General features: G+C 56.2%; 1 protein-coding gene across 2 annotated transcripts in view; it reads left to right on the plus strand.

Moving 5' to 3' along the window:
• Window positions 1-18,807, plus strand: part of BSN (bassoon presynaptic cytomatrix protein) — an 83,338-nt gene that overhangs the window by 44,343 nt on the left and 20,188 nt on the right. For both annotated transcript variants that reach the window (XM_072941279.1, XM_072941278.1), the window contains exons 3-4: window positions 9,995-10,879; window positions 18,230-18,676. In XM_072941279.1, coding sequence (XP_072797380.1) covers window positions 9,995-10,879; window positions 18,230-18,676 — 1,332 coding nt within the window. The remainder of the gene's footprint in view (window positions 1-9,994; window positions 10,880-18,229; window positions 18,677-18,807) is intronic.

An 18,807-nucleotide genomic window follows, 5' to 3' on the forward strand; every position in this document is an offset into this window, starting at 1 on the left:
TCTCTAGGGTTGGCTTTCAATGGCTGCCAAGGAAAGAGACCCATCAGCCCATTTTCCTGAGGGGCCGGCAGAGCCCAGTATTTGAGTCAGAGCAGTTGCCCTATGTTGCTTTGCTAAGAGCCAGCGCACCTCCCTGGTCAGGCTTGCGCATAATGAGGAAGCAAGTTTGCAGGTTCTGCTCACACACCTGCTGATAGATGCACCCCGGTGGGACCACATCTGGTCTGGCCCCTCTGTCATGATGTTATGTCAGCCAGGAAGGCTGTTTGTGGGATTGCCCTGGTGTCCTGGGCTGGGGTCCTGCCCGGCCTGTGGTTCTGGGCAGCACAAGGGCGGGTTCTGAAGTCAGGCGTGTGTAAGTGTAGGTGGCAGGGGCTCAGGCAGAGTGATCTTTTCCAGGAAATTCAACTCCAGCACTCACTTCCTTCTTTGATTTCTCACTTCCTAGGTGGGGCCCAGCTGGAGTGGGAAAGAGCCAGAGGACTGCGGTTCCCAGCCCAGCTGCACTGCAGACACTGGGCACTGGGGAGCTTCATGGGGGCCCTGTCTGTGGGGGCAAGGTTGTGCCTGAAACTGCTGGTGTGGTAACGTGGGGTAGCCTGGGTCCCGCATCCTGCCTCAAGGGTCACAGAAGCCTCACTAGGGCAGGGAAGGGCAGGGCAGCAGGATGCATTTCTCCTCAGCTTCTCACTGGCCCAGAGAGAGGTAGAGCATTCCTGGAGAGGGACAAGGCCACACAAGTGACGTGGCCACACAAGTGACATGGAGGGGTTCACGGCCACTCAGATCACTAATGAAGCTGTTCTTGGATCTTTGGAAATGTGACCATGGAAAATGGGCCTTTTTTCACGTGTGTCAGTGGCTAGTTTGTAACTAGAGTAGCAGCACAGGTTGGGAGCGTGATAGAACTGTTGTGCTGAATGGCTGCATGAGGACAAAGGAGCAGAAAGAAGGGGAAAGACTGGTGCTGCTGGGCCGATGGGCACCAGAACTCAGTGTTTTGGTTTTTCTGTCTCATGGCATCTGTCAGGGTCTTATTACTTTAGCTGGGTCCTCAGAAACAGCATGCCAGGGCTGGAGATGAGAATCACATACAAGTCAGCCCCAGTTGGCCAGAACAGTGTCTGCTCTTCTGGCCGGTGGACCCAGGGGCTGACCAATGGGTGCCGCGCTCACACAGACACGGCGCTTGCTGTCCTGCTGTGCCCAGGTTGGCCAGCTCTCGAGGCAGAGGCAGGGTTGACTGGATGCCTGTGCTTCCTGGTCAGATCAGCAGAATCCTCTCAGAGCACCACCTCCAGTGAGGCCACTGCCCGCATCTGGGAGGCCCACCTGCTTCCCCTCATCCCCACCCTTCCGAGTCCAGGCAGCCCGTCTGCCATCCACCTCCCTTGCTCTAGTCAGAATCGCTTATAAGCCCCTCTAAGGAAACTACAGAACGGTGAGCGTAGTCTTTCTTCGCCTGTTCCAAGGTCTAGGCTCTGCTGAGACCAAACCAAAACCAAGCTACTGTGCTCACCCCCATCCCCACCCCCTGGCAAGCCTTGGGCTCAGGCACTTACCCAGGGTGGGTGGTGTGGAGAAGGGAGGGAGAGATGCAGTGGCCACAAGCGTCTTCCTCTCCTGCCTGCATCCTACTCTTTTCCGGCAAGGGCCGGGCCAACAGATGGTCCGGGGGTGGTGCTGTGAATGCAGCCCGGATCCCTCTGCTGCAGCCACCAGCCTTGCCCCCTTCCCTCTGCTCCCTCCTGGCCATACTGCCGCCTGGGCCAGTGAGGAAAGAGGAGCAGGTGTTAGAAGGACTTGGACGGTAGCGGGCTGAGGAGAGTCAAAGATGTCCTCCTCCTTCCTGGGCCCAGGCTTCCCCTTTTCATCTCCAGGTGGCAGGCCCTTTAGGAGGCCTTTTTCCCACTGAACATCTAGACTTGGGGTGGTTTGCCTGGCAGTAGCCACTTTGACCCAAACAATTTCTGAGTCAGTAGGGAAATGCTCCCCAAACTTCAGTCAGCCCTGGGCAGCTAACCTTGTTGTCAGTCCCTGTTTCCAGGAGATAGGCCTCTCAGCCTCCTCTTTTGGGCCCCTGTGGGGAGGAGGCCAGAGGCACTGGGGCATTCGGAAAAGTAAGCTATTCACAGCTGCGGCCATCAGGCATGGAATTCTTAACTTTTAGCTATGAAAGGGGGCTATAAAGTTATCTAAGATTGAATGTAAAATTAAATCAGAACACAAAATATGAAATTTTATTCCTAAAACACTGGCTTTTATAGATGAGGGTCAAAGAAACAGAAAGAAGAAAGAATGGAGTAAAAAAAACTGGCAGAAAGAGAGAAGTAAAGTGGAAGCAGGGAGAGAAGGGACAGGAGGGGAGAGGCGGGGAAGGGAAGTGATGGAGGGGCAAGTGACCCGGAGGCAGGAAGAGGCAGAGGCGGAAAGCTCAGTAAAGTAGCCAGTTGCTGGCTGGTAACCTGTTGATTCTGCTGTTTCTACGAATCTGTTAGCTCAGCCTTTGGCCTGAGCAGCCTGGCTTGTTTCTACCCAGTCAGAGGGTGGGCTTCTCCCTTCTTCTCATCCTTTGTTCCTCCCCAATTGCTTTCTGAGTGCTTATGATAAGCCAGGAACAGTCCTCGACACTGGAGAGGCAGGCAGAGCTGAAGCAGGTGGGTTGTTCAGCCGTGGGGAGCCTGTAGGCCAGGGGGAGAGGCAACCCTTCCATCAACAACCACACCAGCAAACACACAGCCATACCTGGAGGGCAGGGCTGTGGAGGACCAGGAGTTGAGGTGGGGATTGGCGCTTGATGTTACTCTGCCACAAGACTCTTGGGAACTTCTCCTAGGAGGAGAAGTTAGGCTGCAGATGTTAGACTGAAGCTGGACTGGAGGCAGGTGGAGGCAGGGAGACCTGAGGGGAAGAGTGAAGTCCACGTGAGGGCCTGGGAGCAGGTGGGGTCCAAAGTGGTTGGGGTACCATAAGTCAGGACCAGACGGCAGGCAGATCCTGCTGGGCTCTCCAGATGTGATTTCCAGGTTTTGGAAGGCAGCAATAGGAAGGTCAGGTGGGTGTTGAAAAACACCTCTTTGGGAATAGATAATGGTGAGTGTTACACATTATGAATGTAATTAATGCCACTGAATCAACACTTAAAAATGATTCAAGTGGCACATTTTATGTTTTATTTTACTCCCTTCATATATGTACACACACACACACACACACACACACACGGGATCATGACAGATGCCTGGTGTATTTTGGAGGCTAAACCCACAGGTTTTGGGAATGTAGTGGACATGGGGGTTAGGAGATGGAGATTTCTTCTCTTTGGGCCATGTCAAGTTGGAGGTGCCCGTGAACAGCAACAGGGTGACAAAGCTAAGACCAGGCGGGGGCCGGAGACCTTGGAGAGTCACAGCCATGTATTGACATTAGTATACTTGCAACTAAATACTTCAGCAAGCATATCATTAGTTAGAGATCAGTATTTGTTTAAGGTTTTTAACATAAAATTTACACAGAATGAAATATACAAAACTTAAAAGTCCCATTCAGTGAGCTTTGATAAAAGTGTGCACCTGTGTCAACCAAAACCCACCTGTCAAGAGAGACAATATCGCTGTCACCACAGAAAGTCCCTTCAGGCCCCATCCCTGTCCATCCTCACCCTCTGCCAGACACAACTGCTGCTCTAATTTTTATCCACCATCACTGAGTTTTGCCTGTTGCAGGCAAATGGCAGAATGCACTCTTTCGTGTAAGGCTCCTCTCACTCAGCACAGTGGTTTCTGAGCTGCATCCACATGGCCAACTCTTGAGAAGCTTGGCTGAGAAGGGGAGGAAGGAGCATGGGCGGTAATGAGGCAAGGTGTGCAGGCAGGAGAGGGTTTCTGAAACGCAAAGGACAGTGGTGTTGTCTGAGTCCTGAGAGGGAAGAGATGCCTAGGGATGTGGAAGATCGGGCGTAATTGAAGGAGTGGGGCCCCTGGAAGAGGCAGGTCTGGATCCTGAGTGTGGAGGAGGCATTCTGTTGTGTGGCACACTGGAAGCAGGGCCATCATTTGAGCCAGAAGGCAGGGGAAGGTGACAGGCCAGGACAGGGAGGAGAAATTGAACCAGCCGATATGGAGGAAAGCTTCCTAGAGAGATGGAGTGAGTTAACCGGGCAGCTGTACGGGCCCAGGAGAAGCTAGGACATAAGTTAATTTATAGTGAAGCCCATTTGCCTAGTGCCCATTCAGCTGTTAGGGTGCAGGCAGGGAGAAAAGGTGTGCAGCTGGATCTGGTTCTGAAGCAGACACAGGTCAAGAGAGCGCAGGGCATTTAGCAGAGTGTGACCAGAACGACAGACCACGGATTCAGCCGGGTGAGAAGGGATATGAAAGCAGAGGGCCCACGGCCGAGCAAAGCAGAGGCTCGGCAAGAGAGTCTCCACAAGGCTCTAGGGCTGCTGTAGTCGGGAGGCCTGGGAAATGACCTCAAGGCTGGAAGAGGACAGGCGCGGGGGCGATTTTGGAGGAGAGACCATTTTGGACAATGGTCAGTTCGAGGGTGAGGCTGAGGGATAGAGGTGTCAGGTGGGTCAGCCACATGGCTGCCATCTGTGGTGACTGTGGGAGTCAGTTCAGTGGAGGCCTGAGAGGCAAGGGCCAAGGACTTTTGAGAACCGGAGGCCGTGATGAAGGGGCCGGGAAGGCAACAGCAGCCAGGAGAGGAGCAGGGTGGGGAAGCCAAAGGCCGAGCCCCGAGGGTCCCGGGGATTTTGAAGACAGGGTGAACCACGTTCTGGGGTCAGGGGAGCACAGCTTCTCCTGGCGAGGGGACCAAGAGGAGTGTGGACTTGGGGTGTGGGGAGTTGACTTGGTCCTGGACAGAAGATTTTATAGGGCACAGTGAACAGGCCAGGGAGGGAGGGAAGGCCCTCTGGAGCAGGGTCAGGAGAGTTGAGGGATGTCAGAAGGTGGAGAAGGATCAGCAAGGGGATGGATTCTCTCCCTTTCACGAAGCTCCAGGCTAATGAGGCCTTCCAGCCCTAAGCAGCAATTAGGTTTAGCCTCTACTACCGAAATCTTGGCCTCAGATGCTGGGCAGATTCCCAGGGCCTCCCTCAGGGTCCCAACCTGCTGAGATTGTCACAGTCCTCCCCTGTGGGCCAGGCCTGGCTGACCCAGCTCTGGATCAATGTGCCCTGCCCTAAGGGACCCTGTGGTGCCTACCCCTAAGCCTGAGGTCAGCCAGCTGATGGGCAAAGCAGGTCAGTAGCAGACTTCGGGCAGCTGGATGCCTGGTGGAGCACATGATGTGCCCAATGCCATGGGCAGTGCGAGGGTGCAGGCCAGCCCTTGTCCTCGGCTCACAGTGGGTTATGTGCCTCCTGTCGAGGCGTGGCCAGTGATTCATAGCCCGGAAGAGCACGGAGCACATCGGCCAGTGGGGGACCCTCCCAAGAACCTCTGGATTTGGCACCAGCAGGGAAGGCTGATTTATAAGCTGGTTCTGTGATGTTTCAACTTGTACAAAAATGGAAAAAAGCATGAATGCAGCATCAGGCATGATGTCAGTGCGGTGATCCGACACACTGAGTCCCTGCTCTCCCAGGGAGGGCTGGGCCTTAGAGGCACAAGCCGCTGCTCTCTGCAGGAAGACAGGCTAAGTGACGTCTTCTTCCTTGCTGGTGGGGAGGTGGGAGGGGACGGTGGAAAGAGAATCTGTTACGGCTGGGGGTCCTCAGCGCTTCTTGGCAGCAGTGGAGGTGACAGCACTGCAGGCTCCACCCGGGAGGAGAAGCAGATTCCCCGGGCAGCATTCTTTGGGGCCAAATATGACATGCAAGGCTAGATCCCACCATTTGGGGCTGAGGCACAGGGTGGCAGTGCCACCTGTGTCCCTGTGGGAAAAATGTAGAAGCCCCCCTTAAGAACTGCCACCACCCCCTTCCTACCCCCGAGCCCATTAGAGAGGGAACCACGGGGAGTAACTACGCAGACAAATCATGGCTGACTGCTCATTCAACACATGGTTCACAGAGCTCCCAGCTGGTCCCCAGGCCTCTGGATTCTCTGGTGCCACCTTAGCTGCCCTTCTACACATTGAACAGTAAGGGAGCAGCTAAGAAGGGCTCTTCTTGAGGAGACAGTCCCTTCAGAGCCACAGAGCCCACAAGGCCTGCTTTACTGAATCCCTAGCAGGCTCCTGGCAGAGCAGGCAGTGGCTCCCGCTTTCCTGTAGCTTCTGCTTCCCCCACCTCCAAACCAGCTCTTGGCCTGAGCCTGCCATTCCCTACAACTGCTCAGGCCCCCACTGGGCTGAGATGGCAGGATGGGCCTCCTTACTGGCAGGAAGGGTCAGCTTGACAAAAGCTAGTGTCTGGCAAAGCCATCCATCTCCATCTCTGAGTAAGCCCCGGGAAGCCCCCTTAGCTCCGCATCTGGGTCTTGGGGCATGAGGTCTATGACCCACCCTTCTCCTGGCCAAGAGACAAGAGGACTTGAGGCAAGGTTCCCTGTTGCACTGGTAGAAGGCCATGCCCTCTGATTCTGGTGTCTAGCCGGCTAGGAGGGTGCCCAGAAGCCACAGACACTGTTCAGCCGAGGAAGCCTCTCACTGCTGCTGGTCCCGGGGTTTGGGGGAGCTGCCACAGGCCTGGTCATGTATACCCAGCCTAGGTGGGCAGGTGGCTGGTGGTGCATAGCCGTCTCTCTCCCTACCCAGTGGGACAGCCTTCATCCCCCTAACACGGGGTGAGGACCTTGGAGAGGGTGAGGGTGAGCTCCTCCCAGCAGGCTCCTGGGGGTCTGTGGGGGAGGCAGAAACAGAAGTCTTACTATGTTCAGAGAGATCCCCCAGCCAGTGTCCTCCTTGGGAGCCTCGTGTGCTGGGCCTCTCTGCTGGGCCCGAGCCTGGGAGGGGCTGGGGGAGGGCACGGTCAAGGCTTCTCACTGTCTGGAAGAGGCTGGATAGAAATAGCTGCGCCCATCTGGGAGATGAGTCACTGAGGGGCGTTTTAGCCGTTTCTTGGAGAGGTTCTATTTTAGGTGAAACGCCTGTGACAGCCTGGGTGACGGGGGCTGTGTAAGGGAAGGTTCTGGTGGTGAGTGCAGGAGTTTTAGCACATGCCCTGGTTCAACCCTGTCCAGAACCCAAAGGAGGGTCACCCTGAAGTCCCAGGATAAAGAGCCTTACCTCCTAGGTTCCTCTTCTTGGAAATTCCCACCTCAGGGCAGGCCACAGCTGGTGGGTGCATGACAGACACAGGACCTTGGGTGTAGGCTGGGCACCCACCGCAGGAACTGACTTTGTGGCTGCTGCCCTGGGTCAGGGCCTAGCCTCTCCTTGGGAGGGTGATCCTCTCAGGGTCCCTCTGAGAGTGAGTAATCAGCTTGCCCCTGGAAGCTCACTTTTGGTGGGAGTGAACCCCCCTCACCCCTGCCAAGAATGACTCTTCTAAAGGAGTCTTTGGACTGAGTTCCAGGGACGCAAATCGTTTCGTCTGTGGCTTTCTCTGTCCAAAAGTAGATGAAGCTGCCTTGGGTCTTCAAAAGCATCTAGCTGCGGCGATGGCTTCACACTGTGGTGCTTGGGCATCACTGTTGTTAGGGTTTCTAGAGCTGGGCTTGGTCTTTGAGTTTTGCAGGGGCAGCTTCTAGATCCATGACCTGACCTATATGAGACTAAGTGGCCTCCAGAAGAGGCAGACATGCAAAAGGCACCAGGCTCCAGGCTGCAGCTCAGGAGCAGGACAGGGCTGGCAAGGCCAGTCTCGCCAGCAGCACTGCTTCCTGGCTGGGTAATTGCACAAGCTGGTTATGAGCCGATCTAAATCATATTAGATCTTGGTTTTCTCTACTGTGAAGACAAAATGAAAGAATGCTTGTGAACATGCTCTGTGTAGTGCTGGATGACGGGGTGGATGCACCAAAGTGCAGTCTCCTCCCCACTCCTCGGATGCTGCTCTTGTGCTTCTGGGAAAGACAGCCAAGCCCAGGCTCCCAAACTGGCAAGTCAGCCCCGGCGGCAGCAGCACAGCCCTACGGCCTCCAGGCATGGAGCAGGCCTGAGGGACCCCGAGGGTGAACAGAACAGGCCTTCTGCCCCAGGGACCAGACTGGACCTTTCCCTGGCAACGGGGCCACCACGGGGCTTTCAAAGACTCTGGCTGCAACCATAGATGAGCAGACTTAGCCTCTGTCCTTGGATCTGGTTGAGAAGGAGGAGCCAGCCTCCTCCTTGTTGTCCGAATCTCCAATCTCATGGCCAAGGCCTTGGGAGAGCCGTGCCCCTAGTAACGGGTTATCGGGACTAATCCCACAGGGAGCCTGTCTGGAGTGAGCCCTGCTTCGTGCACACATCACCTCAACAGGAGCTCAGGGACCAGTAGGGAGACAGGAGACACCCAAAGAAACGAAGTAGCGGAAACTTGGAGAAAGAATAATTACTGTGAAGAAAATAAACAGGTGATTAGATAAGTACTTCGGAGGTGTTTTAGATCATGTGGCGAGGGAGGGCCCTGATGGGGAACTGGTACTTGGTTGAGACCTGCACAGCTAGCTGGGCCTGAGGGCAGAGGGAATAGTGAGTGCAAGGGCCCCGGTTATAGAGGAGAGCTCACAGGACCGCTTGGCAGAACAGGAGGCCCAGTGCATCTTGGGTGAAGCAGCTCAGGGGAGAGGGGGATAGGCTGGGGTAGATCAGGGGCCTCATGGGCCATGGGAAAGAATTCCCATGGTAAGCATGATGGAATCCACTAGAGGGGTTCGAGGAATGTGTGACTGCCTCTGCTCTGCTCCACACACCTGGAAGTGACGTGCTCTGATTTATATGTGGATTTTTTGGAGGGAAATAATATTGGCTCATGTAACTGGAGGTCTGAGGGTAGACTAAAGGCATAGGTGAACCCAGGGAATTAAGTGAAGTCATGAGATCTGCCTGCTCCTCCTTGTTTTGGCTCCACTTCTGACTGTCTGCTGACTTCATCCTTAGTACCTGTCTGCCTACTGGGCAAGATGGCTACTGACCACTAGAAGGCTACATCCTTCTGACGAGTGATCCTATCGCCTAACAGTCATCCACCAAGTAACATGGAAGGGCTCTGGTTGGCCCTGTTGACAAGGTCACCTGCCCATCCCTGCACTGCCCCCTCCCCAGCTGAAAGCAGTGATTGGCCCACCCTGAGTCATGAGCCTGCTTTCCTCAGGGAGGAGTTAATGACACGTGAACAGCAACACAGGCCTTGTTTATTCTGGAGGCACAAGTTATCCCATTTTCTTTAAAAAAATTGTCTTCCTTAAGAAAACAAAAGCCTTTTTCATTCTACTTACGTCACTTACATTGCTTAACTTTGCCTTCACTTCTTTTGCTCTCAAGATTGTTCATATATGTCTTGTCTCCTCAGCTCGACTCCAAGCTCCTCCAGGACAGAAATTATGGTTTCTTTTTATTCGCTATGCCTCCTTCTCCCACCTGTTTCTCTTTATTCATTCTGCAAGTTTTTTACTGAATATCTACTGCATACCAGGCACTGCTCTAGGGCCATGCTATCCCTCCTGATTTACGTTTGAGATCACTGTGGCTGCTTTGTGGAAATGGCCTGAAGGGGGCAGCAGGGGAAAGAAAGTGACCAGTTGGAGGCTAAGGGGTCATCCAGCCAGGAGGATGGTAGCAAGGATTGATGAGGCAGGATGTGGATGGAGATGGATGATACACACAGAGCAGAGGCAGAGCCACTGGATGTGGGGAGGACCCTGGCAGGCAGTGGGTTGGTAGTTGGGGATGGGGAATGTGTAACTGCCTCTGCTCTGCTCCACACACCTGGCAGCTCCTAGAGGGTAGGGTGGTGCCATCTGCCCCTTCAGCCCCACCTCCTGGCAGCCCAGAAACACCTGAGCCAGGCTGGGCGCTCCTGCCTATGCAAGGAGTTGGGCCTGGCTGCTGGCTGCAGTGACGTGGGCCACGGGCGCCCCCAGTCCTGACCACCCTGATAACCATGATGCTTCCTCCTCAGGTGAAGGAGTGGCTCTGTCTGAACTGCCAGATGCAGAGGGCTCTAGGGATGGACATGACCACTGCGCCTCGCTCCAAGAGCCAGCAGCAGCTGCACTCCCCAGCCCTGTCTCCAGCCCAGTCCCCAGCCAAACAGCCCCTGGGGAAGCCAGAGCAAGAGAGATCACGGGGCCCAGCGGGACCACAGCCTGGCCCCCGCCAGGCTGAGACAGCCAGGGCCACCTCAGTGCCGGGGCCTGCCCAAGCAGCTGCCCCTCCAGAGGTGGGGAGGGTGTCTCCACAGCCCCCTCTCCCCATCAAGCCTTCCACAGCTGAGCCCAGGCCACCTGCAGGGGAGGCCCTGGCCAAAAGTGCCACCACAGTGCCCTCTGGGCCTGGTGCTGCTGAGCAGACCCAGGAGGGCCTCACTGGGAAGCTCTTTGGCCTTGGTGCATCGCTGCTGACCCAGGCAAGCACCCTCATGTCTGTGCAGCCTGAGGCCGACCCCCAGGGCCAGCCTGCCCCCAGCAAGGGGCCGCCCAAGATCGTCTTCAGCGATGCCAGCAAGGAGGCTGGCCCGAGACCCCCAGGCTCAGGGCCTGGGACTGGGCCAGCACCTGGAGCCAAAACTGAGCCTGGAGCTGGAACAGGTCCTGGATCAGGGCCTGGAGCCCTGGCGAGAACTGGGGGAACAGCCAGTCCAAAGCATGGCAGAGCAGAACACCAGGCAGTGTCCAAGGCTCCTGCCAAGCCAAAGACCATACCGAAGGAAAGGGCCACCTGCCCACTGTGCCAAGCCGAGCTCAACGTGGGCAGCAAGGGCCCTGCCAACTATAACACCTGCACCACCTGCAAACTCCAGGTGTGCAACCTGTGTGGCTTCAACCCGACGCCCCACCTGGTGGAGGTAAGAGAGCTGGACCAAGCATGTTCCTTTGGGCCTTGATGAGGGGCCGAGGCCTGGGGTCATGGGGGCATGGGAGCCAGAAAGGGCTGCGGAAAGCTGGGTCTGTAACAGTCACAGGGCTGCCCCTACACAGCTGCAGAGGGGCTATGCTCCCTTATCTGTCCCTGCCCTGGGCCGGTCCTTCCACTCAGAGAATAAACTGGCACAGCAGGTAGAATAATCATGCCCGCTGCCTCTGACTGACTGACCAGTGCCCTAAGACTGGTCCCAGAGGTAGCCAGGCTCTGGAGGCTCTGAACTGGCCTCCCCATTCCCAGCTTTCACGGGGATGGCCCTGATGGAAGATGCCAACCACCCCTGCTCATGTAGGACAACCCTGAGGTCCCACCCTGCCCTCAGTCTGACCCTCACAGAGATTAAAGGGCTGTTAGGCAGAGGCCTGTGCCCCCCACACAGGCTCTAGCCCAGCCAGGCAGTATCCTCCCATCATCCCTTCCTCTGAGGTCATGGGTTTTGATGTCTACTTGTCAAAATCACAGCCTTTGGTCCACATGTTTTCCCCTGGCTGGGCCTAGTCTCCCCGGGACTATTTGTGGGGATGCGCAGAGATGCTCTTCTTACCCACAGGGAAGTTTGAGAAAGTGTTCAAGACAGGTTGAGGCCTGTCTTTGCGGTCTCTCTCCCAAGAGAGAGTTCTGGTCACTGTGCAAACCTGAGTGGAAGGGAGTAGGAGGCCTAGTGTTCTCTCAAAGCCTGGGGCCCAGCCCGGGGTCCAGCCTGGGAGGCTCCGAAGGTGTGAAGGTACCGTGGCAGAGCTGGACGAGCCTGGGCCTGGAGGCTGCTTCTGCTTACCCACTCCCTTACCCGCTCCGCCCTGCCCAGGGCCATCCATGTGAACCCTTGGCTGCCTTGGGCGTAGCTGGATGTGTCCCCTTTCATGGCGTGCCCTTGGGGTCTATGACTGACTCCTCTTGGCAGGTGGATGTGCCCCCAGCTGTGTCGTATCAGGAGATGGTCAAGCCAGCCCCCTCCTCCTGCACACAGGGAGTCACCTGAGTCCTTGGGGCTCCTGGGACGGCAGGAGCGTGGGAGTGTGGAGCGCGGACCACCGCTGGCCCAGAAAGCAACAGAGAAGCGCGTGGTGTTGTTGTGGTCTCTGCAGCACCTTGTTCTGACTTGCCTTGGGCCAACCTCCATGGGAGCAGCCCGTTGCGAAAAGGAAGATAACTTTGGCTGCCACAGGCCATCTTTTCCAACATGCAGGGAGGGGCAGGCTAAGGGGACAAGCAACCTCATGTGATGCCCATGTGGCCCTCCAGACCCACATTACTACCTCCCAAGCCCTTGGTCCAGTGGTTTACTGGAGGACAACTGGCCAGAGAGCCAGGTGAACAGAGAGGCAAGGGGACACCAACAGGGTTACCACGGCACCAGAGGCACTCCCGTCAGAGCCAGGCATGCACTTACTGCTGGGTGGGGTGGCCCGACGCTGAGGGGCTGAGCCCAGTTGGACTGCTGAGCTGGCCCAGCCTGGAGGTCCCTGAGAGACCTCTTGGCCTACATTTCCTCATTAAGCAGAATGTGCAGAAAGGAAGGGAAAACTCTCTCTGTCCGGGAGTATAAATGTTCCTGACAGTTCCCTTCAGCAGCCTCTGGGCCAGGCCAGGGGAAGTGCTGATTCTACCCAAACAGAAGTGTCTCAGTCACATGCTGACTCTGGGGGAGCAGGCTGGATTCTGATCCAAGCCTCTCACTGCTACTTGGTTGTCGCCTCCCTGAATCCCGGAGCTTCTGCCCCTTGATGGCCAGCATTGCCCCCTGCCCCAACCCCTCCATGTCCTCCTGTCTCCATATCCTGCCCCACTGCCACCTCCTGGGCCAGGACGACCCTTGCCTCCACAGGATCTGATGGGTTCCATGGGCCTGATGGCCATGCTGCTGGGCACCCTGCTCCTCCTAGCTCCTCCCCACCCGCGGCCCCTGTTTCCCTGCTGCTTGCTCCTAACAGCAGCCAGAAGGTGGCCCAGCTTCTCTGACTCCTTTCTCCTCATGGCTCTGCTTGTTAATGCTGCCATCCTCGGAGGGCCTGTGGCTGCTTCTGGGGAAGGTGTGGATGGGCAGCCATGATGCCCCCTCCTGTGGTTCCCATGGAGACCGTGCCACCATCAACGCTGAGATGCAGGCTGGCAGCCTGGGGTCATCCTCAATTCCCTCTCTCTCACCTCAGCATCCACTCCATGGACCACGCCCTGCTGGCATTGCCTCCCCACTGGCCTCTGCTCTCCATCCCTGTAGCCATGGCCCTACTCTAAGCCCTTGTCCTCCCTCATCCAATGACCGAAACCTTCTCGTGGCTTTGCCTGCTTTGGGTCTTGCAAGGGGCTGATGGGGAGGGGCTGGTGCTTGGTCTGTCTCCTTCCCTCACCCTCCCCACCAGCACTGTTGCTTTCCTTCCCTGAGACTCTTAACCAGGCCACGGGCCACCTCCAATCTCATCTCAGTAAATGGCCACTTGGCTTTGGAGCAATTTTGCTCTTCCCTTTGTGTTCTTGATAAAAGGCTCCTGATTCTCAGTAGGTGCCCCAGACACATCCTGCCTTGGAAGTGAGGTGGCAGTTCGAGCAGGTTCTTCTGCAGGACTGAGGGGTAGGTCTGCCCTGGTTGTCTCTCCCACACCTTCCTTGACCAAGGCTGGCCTGTCAGATTGGGCATGATTGTGCTGTCTCTGTGCACCATGTGAGGCAGAGGGACCTGTGTCTGCATGCAGGCTGGGGGCCCTAGGGCAGGATGGACCAGGGAGCCCCACTGTTTGCTCCCCACAGGCCTGTTGGGCCTGCTGTGGCTCCACTTGAGGCCAGAGCCTCCTGTCTGAGCTGCCAGGGTGGGAATTACCCTTAATATCTCTGAGCTATAAAAATATTTTTACCTTTTTTGTGGCCAGGGAGGCCAGAGCATACAGTGGAGGAAGCAGGAAAACTAGATCCCTTTTCCCTTTGAAATTTCCTCTGAAAAAATAACCAAAGTGCTGTTTAGTGAGTCATTTCATAATTAAGAGTTGTTGATTCCAAATTTCTTACCTATTTATCTTTTTGAAGGATAATAGTACCCTTTGGCTTAATTTTTAATTGGCTTTTGGTTCAAAATAGAGTTTGTGAAGAAATTAGTGGAATTAGAATTGTTACAGTAACATTGCCAGTTTCTTATCTTATTATAATTGCCAAAATTCCAGCCATGGTCTTGAGAAGACAGGCCGCCTTGGGCAAAGGGCCTGGCCCCTGTGATATGTGGGTCGGGCTGGGCTTATTTGGGGCGAGGGCAGTAGCCAAGGCATCAGGAGAGAGGCCAGCTGCGGCTTCGCTCTAGACCTGCCTCAGTCTGCCTCTGGGGGTAGTGATCTCAGGGGGCCTGGTTTCCTCCCATGTGGACTGCGGGCCCTAGTACTCCTGCTTAGCTTTCTGTGAGAACCAGGTGAGATGCTGTACCTCAGATCCTTGTGCAAAGTCTAACACATAGTCAGCCCTCGAGTCAGGCAATTGGCACCAGAGTGCCCTAAAAGAGAGTCTCTGTACAGGGAAGAAAGAGTCCCCACCAGCCCCGACTATCTGGGTATGAATTGACCTTGTGGCCAGTGCAAGATCCTGGTCTCATGAGGGCCGGCCCACAGGGTATGAACACATTTGGTACTGGAGCATGAAGAGAGCGCAGCCCAAACATAAAAGTATATGTTGGGCATATCAGAGAGGATTCCTCTTGTTGGAGGCAGAGACCCAGAAGGGAGGAGCCTAAGCCTGACCCGGGACAGGAAGGGTAGGGTCACAGAGTCAGAAGAGGAACAGCAGTACCTGTGATGGCCATCCCTGTGGTCCAGGGTGCCAGGCTTAGGCTTTTTACATCTGAGCATCCTTTTCACCCTCAGCAGTGTGGCTAGGGAGATGTTGGGCTAGGCAGCCAGCCTGGTGTCACCGTAACCAGACTGACACCTCGGCCACCTCCACATGCAGAATGCCTATGTTCTGCAGGGTCATTGGGGCAGCGAATGGCAGACAGTGCAGGGAGGATGCCCAGCTTCCAGTGGAGCCTCTCTGGGTTCTCTTGGCTCACAAGGCACGGCAGCCAGTGGGGTCCCAGGTGAGACCTGCCAGTGGGGCGCCCCACCAACTCTCTCAGACAACTCCATTCCCCTATCTCATCCTGAACCCACCTACCTCCATCTGATGGTCTGCGTACCTGCACCTCTTACCGTGATTAGGCAGTGATTGCCCTTGGGGGATTCCTACCTTCCTGCCCTCAGAAAGGAACTGGACAGAGAAAAGCGAGACAGAAGTGGTCATCAGAGCCTCCCATGGTCCATCCCCAGGTCCCAGCTCATTCCCTGCCCACTTGCCAAAGGGGATAGGAAGAGGGGCACACTAGCAGCAGCTCCCCAGGGGCTGGGGCTGGGTGAGGAAGACTATGAGAGAGAATGTGCAAGTGAATGAATGAATGAGGGAGTCAATACTAAAAGGGGAGAAGGAATAATGAACACGGAATGAATGAGCAGGGGTGGGGTGGGGGTATGAAGTGGGGGGCAGAACAGCGTGAAAAAAGGAGTCAAGGTCTCAGGCTGCAGCTGCATTCCAGCATCCAGCCTTAGAGAGTCTGCAGGCCTGCCACCCATGCCATCCCCATCCTCCAGAAGACTTGGGACTCAGCCTGGTCTCTCCGCTCTACCTCTAACGGCCTCAGTGCCCTGGACCCTTCTCCCCCAACCCCCAGAGGGCTGGGGAAGGGCCTCCAGCAGCCAGGTCAGGTGTTTATTTTTAGCTCTTACCTCACATGCCTCCTCCTGCCCTCCCTCCCTCCCTTGCTCCCTGCTATAGCAGAGCCGGGAACAAGAGGGCCGACAATTTGGCAGCCCTTTCTGCAGCCTGGCTGCCTCTGTGAGTAAGCGTGGGAAGGAACAAAGCCCTGGGGAGCATGTGACATGCTCTGCTGAGGGCTGGGCCTCTGGGCTCAGGTAGGAAGGCCACTGCAGGGGTTGGGTCTTAGCTCTTGGCATCAGCTCTGCTGCCTCCATCCAGTCCACCCTTCCAAGGTGCTCTTACTTTGTTTGGACTGTGGCTTTTGGGGTGGGGTCTGCAGGCTAGAGGTGGAGGTCAGAGGTTTGCCAAGCCACCAAGGTGAGCCAAAGCAGATGACCTCACCTTGAGAGGCCTAACCTGGGATGGCTGTGTACATGGACCCAAGATGGAGTCAGGGCACTGTTGCCTTGGGCCAGCCCCCTGTCTAGGCCTGGATCCTAACCACATCATGCTGATCCTGGGACTGGGGAAGTGACTGTTTGCCCATTTCCAGAACTCTCTCTGAGCCTCTGTCTACCCATCCCACCTCTCTAGGATCTTTTCTCCATCTCACAGTCCTCTCTGTCATGGAGGGATTTCCGTTGTGACCCCAGGTGATGCTGGGGCACATGTGGAGGGGATTCCTGATTCAGCCCATCCAGCACTCTCCCCCAGCTCCTTTAGGACAGACCCTGTCAGGCACCAAGTGAGTCCAAGGTGCAGCAAGTGGCCAGCACCCATTGCCTCATAGGAGTTTGTAGAGGGATACATAGAGCATGAGATAAGGTCTAAAGGCGTCAGCACGTGTGCTAGGGCCAGGCCCTGCAAGGGATAAGATGAGTATGTGCAGGACCTCTGAAGGCTCCTCCTCCATAGCTGAGCCCCTCTGCCCTGTGTATGGATTTGTATGTGCTGGTCTGGGCAGAGTTGGAGCTCCAGTCTCAGGGAAGCAGTCTCAAGGCCCTGTGTAACAAGCCTGTGGAGCAGACCTATCTCTCAATAAACACCAAGGCCCTGCCACCCACCCCACGTGGCCTCTGCTGGGGCCCAGGGCAGAGAAGGTATGTAGCTCTGTGGGTAGAAAACGAGGGCAAAATCATTGATACCATGGTGTCCTGAGGATGCCAGGCTGAGGATAGGCATCCTGGAGGTACCATGCTTCCAATGCTCTTCCAGGTAGGCTAGGGTCTGACTGGGGCCCAGGGGCAGCATGTGAGGTAAGGGTGCTGAGAATGTGGCCCACTTTGGGCTGGTGAGGGCCAAGAGCCACCTCTTTGCCCTGTCCTTGGCTCTTTGACCGTATGGTTCTGTGTCCTCTGGTTCTCCTAATGTCCCATCCGAGTGGCCAAGCTGCTGGTGGGAACCTGAGTGTCTGAGCACCCAGATGTGCATCAGCAGGAAGGTGGGACCGCCAAGGCTCTGCACGCTGGGGCAAGAGCAGGCACAGGTGTGCACTGTCACTTTCACTCCCTACCCAACCCCTTGTGGGCCAGGGCAGGGACTCAAGTCTTGCCAGAGAGGAGCACTGTCTCTGGAGGAGGCTCCTGGGAGACAGGCTCCTGCCAGCCTCTGACGTGCTACAGAAATCACTTGCTCAGAGCCTGGGATGCTCAGACCTCACCCCTGTGCAGACATCTGGAGGTGGGGGACTTAGACTTGGTTGGACACATTAAGACCTGTGTCCATCTTAGTCATGGTTGTGTCTCCAGCCCCCAGCACTGAGCCTGACACAGACAGGGTGATCCTGAAAGTGTTGATGGTCAAGAATTTGATCCCAGCCAAGCTCTGGAGGAACCAGGGCCCCTGGCCTAAGGGCTGGCAGACACAATCCCCATCAGAAGAACAGCCCCAAGCCCTGGGAGCAGGAGGAGGCTTCTACTTGGGAGTCTTTGCTGGCCTTAGACAAGGTGACTTGGGCTGGGGGGGTGCCAGAGGGGATGGCTCAGCCCCATCCCCAACCTCCAATCAGGGCTTCTCCCAGACAGCCTCCCCTGGAGCCTGCAGCCTCCAGGCACAGCCCTTACTTCAGGGGGAGGGATGGTGTCTGATGTCTGAGAGCTAGGAGGCTGGGGTGGGGCAGTGCATCCAGGAGGTGCTCCCTGTCTGATGCCATTCCTGGTCTGCAGGGGCTCTCACCTGGGGGGCCCTACACCTCTCCCAGGAGCTGTTCCCTCCCTGGGGGTGATCTCCAGCTCCCCCTCTTCCCAGATCCTTGTGATACTTCTGTAGCCTCCCCTCCCCTATGGGTTCTCCTCCTTTTCTGGCCAAGGGAAAAGCTCTCTATGGGGTAAGGAAGGGACCCTTCTTTTGGGTTTGTCATTTTAACTCTGTATATATGCATCCAAAGGATGGGGAAGTCTGTCATTTGGGGGCAACAGATCTATCAGTCTTTTTCTCCTTGTGCCTTTAGTGTCATGCTTGGGAAGACTTTCTCCTCCTTCAGGTTATAGAAATAGTCATGGACAGAATCTGAGTACTTCAGTGTCTTTGTGATTTTCATCAAACTCCCTCCTCTCTTGTTGCCTTACAGAAAACTGAGTGGCTCTGTCTGAACTGCCAAACTAAGCGGCTGCTGGAGGGCAACCTGGGAGAGCCAACCCCTCTGCCGCTGCCCACCTCACCGCAGCCCCCTGTAGGAGCCCCTCACCGTGCATCTGGAACAGCCCCTCCAAAGCAGAAAGGGGCACAGGGGCTGGGCCAGCCATTAGGTCCCTCGCCTGCCAAGGCCAGTCCCCTGCCCACCAAGGCCAGTCCCCAGGCCAAGCCCCTCAGGGCTTCTGAACCCAGCAAGACCCCGAGCAGTGCCCAGGAAAAGAAGATAGGAGTCCCAGCTAAAGCTGAGCCTGTGCTGAAGCCACCTCCAGAGACTACCCTGCCCCCTGGGACTCCTAAAGCAAAGATGGGGGCGCGGAGGGCTGAACCTGCCACCCCTGTCGTGAAGGCTGTTCCAGAAGCCCCCAAGGGTGGGGAGACAGAGGTCAGTCCCATTCAATTCCCAGAGATCCTATCTTTCAGGCAGGGCAGTCTAGGGAAGGGCTTAGCTCCCTGGGGGACTGGGATGTAGGCCTGAGGCAGGCTCCTTGGGACCACAAAGGACAGCTTGGACGC

This window comes from Vicugna pacos, chromosome 17 (genome assembly GCF_048564905.1).
Source record: "Vicugna pacos chromosome 17, VicPac4, whole genome shotgun sequence".
Classification (NCBI taxonomy): Eukaryota; Metazoa; Chordata; class Mammalia; order Artiodactyla; family Camelidae; genus Vicugna; species Vicugna pacos.